Source organism: Cylas formicarius, unplaced genomic scaffold (genome assembly GCF_029955315.1).
Source record: "Cylas formicarius isolate icCylForm1 unplaced genomic scaffold, icCylForm1.1 PGA_scaffold_10__41_contigs__length_53128322, whole genome shotgun sequence".
Classification (NCBI taxonomy): Eukaryota; Metazoa; Arthropoda; class Insecta; order Coleoptera; family Brentidae; genus Cylas; species Cylas formicarius.
In genome coordinates, this window is record NW_026844214.1 from 41,154,314 (window position 1) to 41,163,632 (window position 9,319).

Consider the following 9,319-nt stretch of genomic DNA (forward strand, 5'->3'; position numbering starts at 1 on the left):
CTATCTTCGACTGGTAAAACATTGAATGCAAAAACCGACCGGCACCCTCTACCGGATAGTTTAGAAATTAATTTATTACGTCGACTTGCTACAGATGACAGCACCATACCCAAATCACGTGAAACTTCACCTAACGATCAGCTGTCCAAGCGGGAGTGGTTGTGAGCGCACTTTAGGGGTGTTTCGGCGGTAATTTTCTTCCGAGCAGGTAAATAAAAACGTTACGAGGGGTTATCGTCACCCACGCGCTCTTAAAAACATCTATGCCACTTAATAATTTGGTGATTTCCGGGGCTTATTTTCGGGCCATATTATCGATTGGGTATTCTGCAAGTGTGTTTTTGGTGTTTTACCGATTTACCCCGTTCATGACCTATTTAGAAGGATAAATTTGACCGTCCGGCGGGCGCATTGCGTCTCAAACAGCCGCGTTCGTTTCGAAATTGGAAACGTTCGATATTTTCGGTGATTTTGATTAATTAATACTTGGAACGTGGGGGTGTGGGGTGGTTGGTGTGTCAAACGAGTGGATTTTTAGTTTGTTTTTGTCAGTTTTCTTGATATGTGTGCCAGTACTTGCGGCCTTTCGTCGGGAAGAAAGTTTTAAAGTGAAGTCACATGACAAACTAAATTGATGAGTTCCATCTTGGGTGATCCTACTTTTTACCCAATAAACGGGGTAGGGGTGTAGTAACTAGGACTCGTTTCGTCTTATTATGCGCTTCAGGCTCTATGGGGTGGTTTTTCAGACAGGGCAAAGAAAGAAGAAGTTCTTCGTCATCAGAAGACGACCCTGGAACCATGTCGGAATATTGGCTGATATCGGCGCCGGGCGACAAGACCTGTCAGCAAACATGGGAGACAATGAATAATCTGACCAGTAAACAGAACTCACTCTGCGTCAATTACAAGTTTCACATTCCTGATTTAAAGGTCACACTCCTCTTTCAATCCCTTGTGTTTGTTTAAATAAGCAATTGGTTATTTTAGGTTGGTACCTTGGACCAGTTGGTCGGACTTTCTGATGATCTGGGCAAGTTGGACGCGTTCGTTGAGCAGGTGACCCGTAAAGTGGCTGCTTACCTAGGCGAAGTACTGGAAGACCAACGAGACAAACTGCACGAGAATCTAATGGCCAACAACAGTATGCTTTTTTATTTTTTTTTTGGTGTGCGGTTTGGTAACAAGCATGTTTTTTGGGATATTATTCTAAAATTAATGTGCGATTTACTGTTTCTTGACAATTCCTGGGGGAAAACAGTTTGAAAGTTATTGAGTGTTGGTCATTCCACAGGTTTCGGACGCCAGGTTAACTTTAAAATTATACGGTGCCGTCATAATTCCATCAAAAGAGTCAATACTGTCTGATATAATTATTGCCTTTTAAAATATTGCTCTAAAAGAGTAACTTAACCTATAAAACTTATTTGACTTGAAATAACTGTCTATATTTAATTATCTGAAACACATCTATTCTACAATACAAAACTTGCACATAAAAATAACATATCATTCTTCGACCTCAAAGTGTTCTTTAAAATTGTTTGCAGTATTGCCATGTTGACTACCAAATTACCGAACAGCCCTGCCTGTACAGAAACATGTATGCAGTGACCTAGAGTCCAAAACCTTTACACTGAAAATTTTTCTATAACAAAGAATGTGACGGATTTAATTTACAGGTTCCGTGTGTTGGCACTGTTGTCTCATAGAAATATAGTCGATAAATATTAACATACTTGATATGGGCATGCGTCACTACCCTAACACACATAATACACCACAGCATGATTTTTTTCGCCTTTTGCGCTACTCTATCATTTGTTACACTTATCCTTCCCTATATATATATATATATATATATATATATATATATATATATATATATATATATATATATATATATATATATATATATATATTTTGGTCGTTCCTAAACCCATTGAAACGGTTTCTTTGGTTTCGCGTTAACTGAAAGAATATTATGTGTGTTACGACTTCTCTCGAACGAGGTTGGATTTTGGTGTGGTTTGCTGGCACGTTTACATAGGGCGTCGCGAAATTAACTGTGTACATTTAAGTGCGCCGTCAGAGGACCCTGTAACTATGTCAATTTAGGTAGTAGCAGTTTGAGGTTATGGTCACGGACAAAATAAAATATTTCGATTATAGGAAGCCGTTTTAGTAAATTATTAAAACATGTACCCCGTGTAATTAACCACTAACCACAGCGCAAACAATTTTCACTAAATACTTGAAAACCATTTATTTAATGAAGAATTAGTAGAAGTATGAGCAATAGGCGACACAGTGTAATAATAAATTTTTTTGTTTTATTTTGAAAAATATTAATGTGTGGAAGTCGAAGATACCAACATTAAAGGACCACAGTATATATTATAATATAAACGAGAAAAAGTACACTTGCTCAGACTACTGGAAACATATATAGGTAAAACTTTTTAGAAGAAAACACTTTAAAGCCCATGACCACAGTATAATGATTCGATAGTTTGTAACTATTTCGTTGGGCGACAGTCGTTGCATCGCTCGCCTATTTAAATATACGCAGTCGATTCGATACGTGCCACCACCACCACCGGCAAGTTGGGGTTGTGAGGGAGAGGAGGTTATGTGTAACGACAATTAAAAGAAAACAAAACGTAAACCTGCCGCCCCCGCGCCAGAGCATAAAGTTTTGGCGTGCGTCGACAGATGGCGACGGCGTCGACGGCAAACGTCGCCGGCGGCGCGATAGGCCGCCGCGTCACGGTCGGCCGAGGGGGGCGGCGGCGCCGCGTCGCCGCCCCGCCGGCCTGCGTTCCCGCCTCGGGAGCTGCGGCGCCGCCCTTGACGGTTGTCTGGCGTTGTTGGGGGCAGGTGGTGGAAGGCCGCCCGACGACAGGGGCGGGGGCGTGAAGATGGCCGACGAGGGTGACGCAACCAGCTCTTCGGGGGTGTACGACGGCGAAGAAGAAGAAGGTGAAGAAGAAGATAAACCGCCTCCTCTACTTGACGAAGACGATCCCCATACGGACATGGAACACGAGGAGGACGGGGAGGAGGCGGTGGTGAACGAGCCCTCCCTTGTCAACGATGCGTGGGGGGCGCACCACAACCATCCGCTGGTCGGGCCAGGTCAGTCAGTGGTGGCCGTGTCGAGGGACCGAGCGAACGGGCTCCGAACCGCACCCTGCCTTTTCACGCTCTTTTTTTTTGTCGGCATATTTTGGTTTTTCTTTTTTTCTTTACGCCAAAGGGGGCTCACGGGCCCCAAGTTATTATTATTTGCTATTAGAATGAAAGCTATTTTACTATAATTATTAGTATTTATAGTCTTATTTCCGGTATCCTAAAAGGGTGCTGGCGAATGTTAGATCTACCAACATTAATGCTTATCCATCGTTTGTGACAGCAGTAAAAGTACGAATGGTTATATCGATAAAAATAACGTTTACTCATTTACATTCAAACGGGTGCCGAAGAAAACCAAAGAAACTCAACATGTCGGCTGCACTCGGTAAAACTGAGCTGATCGCGTACCGTTCAATAAACAAATGTCCTATGCATCAGTGGCGGATCGCTTATGACTTTAATAGTACTAACATATATGAATACTACTAACCTTACTACTAATGAGTTGATCGTTTCAATGTAGGCAGTCTTAACCTAAAAAGTTTCGCCCTTAGTCTATCACCGCATCCTAGAAATTAAATAGTGCCGGTCATACTGTTTCCGGTCCCCTTTGGCCATTTTATTTTTTTTTCTTTGTTTTAGTTTACGAAACTTTTCCGTTGTTGTTTTGATTTTCAGCAGTGTGTCGAGCGACAGGAAACGTCTTTTATATATACATATGAAAAAAAGAGAGAAAATAACCAGCGAGAGAGCCTTACAGAGTACACGTCACACACACATTACACCCTTTGTGTTGGCCTGAGTTTTGTCCTTGAATGCATCCCACTTACGGTTTTTATAGTTATTGTTTCGTTTTAGTTTTAGATGCGGCGTCCCGGGACGCTCGTTGTACGATTTATTTTTGTTATTTTATTTTATTCTATTTTTTATTTGGAAGCTTCGTCGCATATAAAAATGGTGGAAAAGACGTTTTGCAAACCTTCGGGCCTCGGAAAATTTCGGCATCTTGGTTCCTGTTAGGTGGCGGGGCACCGCTGCGCTTGCGTAGTTCGCGTCAGGGTTAGAGAGTTTAGCGTTGATGCATGCGCGCATAGGGGCCGCGCCTTTGGCGCAATTATAGTTTTCTATATTTTCAGTATCATTAGTTTGTTTTCGTTTGTTTTTATGTTTTATGTTGCGGATCGACGACGAGTGGCTCGAGCGGAAGGGGTAGTCCGATACGTTGTTTATATAACTGTCACCCGTGCAGGCTAATAATGTTCCGCGACACTAGCGTCGTTCCGTTGTTTTTTCTTTTACTGTTGAACCCTCTTACTAGGCCGTATAGTTTAGAGATATATAGTATGTACATCAAACCGCACATGACGTAGATTGCGCCTAAGTTCTGGCACAAACGACGACACACACGTTTCGGTCCCGTGGCCCCGCTGGAGCACCGATCTGGCCCGTCCGGCCGCGATTTTATTTTTGAAAATTTTGTCCCCACCAATTGTGACGAATGTGTTTTTGACATGAAAAAACGATTCTCTCGCAGAGTTGCCTGCCATCGGGGTGAGTATTATGGCGCCATTCATCGGCTTGTCCGGTCGGTTCGCCGGGTCATGCTTTCTCGCCGGGAGGCGTGGCCCGGCGCCGCACTCGTTTCCCGCTCTCACCGACGAAGTGCATGCGCCGTTTTTTTTTTAGGGGGGTGGGAAGAAGGGGCCACGATCTCCACGCATCTGGCAGGAATACCAACTTGCCGGCTTTTTAAAATTTTTTCTCTCTCGCTCAACTCGAGATATCGGATTTATGGGTTATCGTTTAATCTTTGCAAAAGTTTTTCCCCCAGCGCACCAGCAGAGTGTTTCGTCCGTTGTCCTTTTTTCGTTTTGTCGATTTGATTGAACCGCCCCTAGTGCGCGTTTACGAGGCTTTGCCCCCGTATATTTTCAATATATTTTTTGTTTACGCTTAAATACCTTATATTTCGGCGCACTAGTATAAAAAATATTTGGGCAAACGTGGACGCGTAGGGGCGGGATGTGCGTGCCATGAGACACGTGTGCCATATACGAACGGGAGTTTTGTTTTTCTAGGCGACTTGCCGAGCTACCTGACCCGGTTCCAGTGGGACATTGCCAAGTATCCGATCAAGCAGTCGCTGCGGAACATCGCCGACATTATTAGCAAGCAAGTCGGTCAAATCGAAAACGATTTGAAAACTAAATCGTCGGCGTACAATAACCTGAAGGGCAGCCTGCAGAGTTTGGAAAAAAAGCAGACGTACGTATAGTAGCAGAGATCGAAAATTATAGGCTTGAAGGTCCTATTTCTTAAAAAAGGGGGTACATAAAGTGGAGTTAAAAAACATTTGCTTCGTTGATGTCATAAGACGGTAAATATTTTTTCAAGCGTAAGTAGTTAACTAAACTCACTCGGGTAATGCGGCGTTGCCAATCCAATGAATTTAACTTCCTAGACAATTCAAACTTTTGCTGTTTGTACGCTCAATTATGGAAAGCGCACAAACCGCACCTTAAATCGTTTACAGAGGCAGCTTGTTGACGAGGAACCTCGCCGATCTGGTAAAAAAGGAGCACTTCATCCTAGACTCGGACTACTTGCAGACCCTGCTCGTTATTGTACCCAAGTAAGACACGGTTATCGGGATAGGTGGTGTGGTTTGTATCGCGGCGGTTCCAGGTCGCAATTCAACGAATGGAACGCCACGTACGAGAAAATCACGGACATGATCGTGCCGAGGTCGTCTCAGTTGATAGTACAGGACGGCGAGTATGGCCTGTTCACCGTCAGCCTCTTTAAGAAGGTGATCGACGAGTTTAAGCATCACGCGCGCGAGAAGAAGTTTATAGTGCGCGACTTTACGTACAACGAAGAAGAATTGGCGGCAGGGAAGAACGAGATCACAAAACTGGTTACCGACAAGAAGAAGCAGTTCGTAAGTTTACCTTAAGACTATATAATATAATAATATTGTCTTGTTAGACCTGTCAACTGTATTTTTAAGTTTTATTTCCCGAGGTTAGAAAAGTTTTCGTTCGATTGCCTTTCAATTGCCGTTTCTGATACAGAATCCGCAATCCAAATAAATAAGAACTAAAAGTTCACATTTTCACGAAATTATATATTATGACATGACAATTGTTTCGACAACACCGTGTCTTTATAAAAAAAAATCATTTGATAAAGACACGGTGTTGTCGAAACAATTGTCATGTCATAATATATAATTTCGTGAAAATCTGAACTTTTAGTTCTTATTTATTTTGATAAATGGATTTTCATCTAATAAAAGCCACCTCAGGTCAACGTAAAAATCCATTTAACTGTAGCAAACTTTAATTTTTTTTCTACCCCCGTCTGTAAAATACCTAGTTACCCACCGATCTAGCGTGCGGGAGGCGTCACTTTATCACGTCTGTTTCGTTTCCCACTAATCCGAGCCACTTTGGACATGTCTGGGATTTTACCGCACGGGTTTGGGAGCAATCGGATGATTTCGAAGATATTTCCTACGTCTTGAATTTGACGTTTCTCAACTCTGACGGCCATGTCAGTGAATGTATTCGTGTTGTTTTGAGAAAATTTACCGAAAACTAAGGGTCGTAGAAAGAGTATAGTATGCAATAAGTTAGGTAAACTTTTTAGGCCACTCGTTTATTAAACCCTCTTTCTGCTGCGCACCACTGGTTTACCGCACTTGTTGCATAATATACTATTTTCTACTCCCGTCTGTAAAATACCTAATTACCCACCGATCTAGCGTGCGGGAAGCGTCACTTTACCGCGTCATGAATCCGAGCCACTTCAGACATTTCCGGGATTTTACCACACGGATTTGGGAGCAATCGGATGTTTTCGGAGGTATTTCGGACGCTTTGAATTTTGACGTTTCTCAATTCTGACGGTCATGTCAGTGAATGTATTCGTATTGTTTTTTGCGAGAATGTACCCAAAAACTAACAGTCGTAGGAAAATTATAGTATGCAACACGTTCGGTCAGCTTTTTAACTCGCTCGTTTATTAAAAACTCGCTCCGCTCGTGTCAAATAAACTCTTGCATAATATACTATTTCATCAATATCATTTAGTGAGGTCTGAAAATAGTATTCCTGCCTGTATAAAAAAAAATCCATTTTATGTCCCTTGCCGAATCCGCATACATATCAACTGCTAACGCGAAAGAAGGTACAAACCAACTTACAAAATGCCACCTGATGAAGTACGCAGTAATATCTTTCTCTCTCTCACTTGTTTAGACTACATTGCGACAAGAATGACTATAGATTAAAGTTATGCAGGAAATAAGTGGTTGTGGCATCTCGTCGTGTTCATAGTGCAGAAGTCGATTTAACCAATCCAATCTAATCTTCTTCATGAATAATATTAGGTGTGAGAAGAGTATTCCTCCCCAATATTTCATATCATATGATATTTCATAAAGTTTCATTCCTTTTCATTTTGAAATTCCCTTCTATTCGCTAATTTCGAAAGGCTGTTTCTATTTTCTTTGACTTATTGTTACATCCGATTAAAATATTTTGAAAATCTCGATTTCCCTAATCGCCTGGCAGGGCCCGCTGGTTAGGTGGCTCAAGGTCAACTTCAGCGAGTGTTTCTGCGCGTGGATCCACGTCAAGGCTCTGCGCGTCTTCGTCGAGTCAGTACTCAGATACGGGCTGCCGGTCAACTTCCAGGCGATCCTGATCCACCCGCACAAAAAAACGATGAAGCGCCTGCGCGACGTGCTGAGCCAGCTGTACGGCCACCTGGACGGCAGCGTTGGTCATACGGGTGGCCACGTTGACGTGAGTACTGTCTGCGGTGCTCTGTTTAATGCGATTTCTGATTGACCGCGTCATTTTTCTAGAACGTCGACATTCCCGGTTTGGGCTTCGGTCAGTCGGAGTACTACCCCTACGTCTACTACAAGATTAATGTGGACATGATCGATTCGAAAGCCTAGTTCGTTCTTCGAGTTGGTCGTCAGTTTTCGTAAACCTTTAGGCAGTACACACAGTATAATAACATTTCGATTCGACGGTGCGCGGCGACGCATTTTCCGGGTAACTTTTTTTCTTTTGTCAGCGGTCCACATGGCGTGCCGCGTGAGCGGATTTTTTCCATCGGGCTGTGCATCACACCTTGCCGAATCGGTAGAAAAAATGTTTTTCGAAACCTAATTATTGTTAGGGACGTTAGAAACATTTTTTCCCAAAAGTGTTTGCCCATTTTTACATTTAAAAAAAAAGTTTTCCCCGGAAGATATTTTGCCTGCATTTTTTTTTTTTTTGGGGGGGGGTTAGGAGTTTGGTAGTAGGCGTTTTCGTCATGGCAACGAGGTGACGAGCGTTGACAATACCCTATGCATTATAATCTTAGCGTCGTTCACTCGTTAAAAAGTAAAATAGGAAAAAATGGGCTCGAATCGGGCGCCGAATCTTTATTCAATTTTATTTGCCCCAAGTAATTTTTTTTAGAGCATGTGCTGTCTGACGTCCCAAGTGCAAATGTTACCCTTCTTCCGATTGATTGATTAATTTTAATATTTTGATGTCAAATTGTTTATTGTAATAAATAAAACTTCCAAGATTTTGGGCGCCCCTTGAGTCCGCCTCCCCCCCTCATATAATCTTCTCCGCGCCGCCGATCGTTTTCCATTCGGACGTTTCCGGCAACAGTATTCAGCTCATTGTATATACATGTATATATGTGCAAAAAAAAAAAAAAAAAAAAAAAAAATATATATATATATATATATATATATATATATATATATATATATATATATATATATATATATATATATATATATATATATATATATATATATATATATATATATATATATATATATATATATATATATATATATATATATATATATATATATATATATATATATATATATATATATATATATATATATATATATATATATATATATATATATATATATTTGAAATTATTAGGGTCGTTTTTTGATGGCCGTAATATAAACGCATATTTTTGATTAGGTAGCGCGCGCCGCCTGGCGAGAAATCGTAGCAATTGTTGATTTAAAGCGTCGAAAGGAGTTGCAAGTTCCGAACATGTTTTAAATGTAATTTTGTTAGGTTATTAAAAAACTATTCCAGATTCGCAAACGCCTTTTGATGAACCTATGCCCAGCGGTAAATTA

At 41.4% G+C, this 9,319-nt stretch overlaps 1 protein-coding gene across 2 annotated transcripts; it reads left to right on the forward strand.

Moving 5' to 3' along the window:
* The first annotated feature begins 89 nt into the window (after positions 1-89).
* On the forward strand, positions 90-8,866 carry LOC132702747 (V-type proton ATPase subunit C). Of its 2 annotated transcripts, XM_060671484.1 has the most exons (9): positions 90-208; positions 750-933; positions 991-1,144; positions 2,881-3,138; positions 5,214-5,400; positions 5,669-5,767; positions 5,821-6,076; positions 7,713-7,946; positions 8,009-8,866. In XM_060671484.1, the coding sequence occupies exons 2-9, from the start codon at positions 802-804 to the stop codon at positions 8,102-8,104; spliced, it is 1,416 nt and encodes a 471-aa protein (XP_060527467.1). In that variant the 5' UTR covers positions 90-208; positions 750-801; the 3' UTR covers positions 8,105-8,866. The 2 variants fall into 2 exon arrangements, with proteins under 2 accessions (XP_060527467.1, XP_060527457.1); XM_060671474.1 differs by lacking the exon at positions 2,881-3,138 and having other exon boundaries at positions 91-208; positions 8,009-8,862.
* Positions 8,867-9,319: the final 453 nt, after the last annotated feature.

Bases quoted from the DNA above. Each gene is read 5' to 3' on its own strand.
- LOC132702747 (XM_060671484.1), top strand. From the start codon at position 802: ATGTCGGAATATTGGCTGATATCGGCGCCGGGCGACAAGACCTGTCAG. The intron at 934-990 runs GTCACACTCCTC...TGGTTATTTTAG, and splicing joins TTCACATTCCTGATTTAAAG to GTTGGTACCTTGGACCAGTT. The intron at 6,077-7,712 runs GTAAGTTTACCT...ATCGCCTGGCAG, and splicing joins CCGACAAGAAGAAGCAGTTC to GGCCCGCTGGTTAGGTGGCT.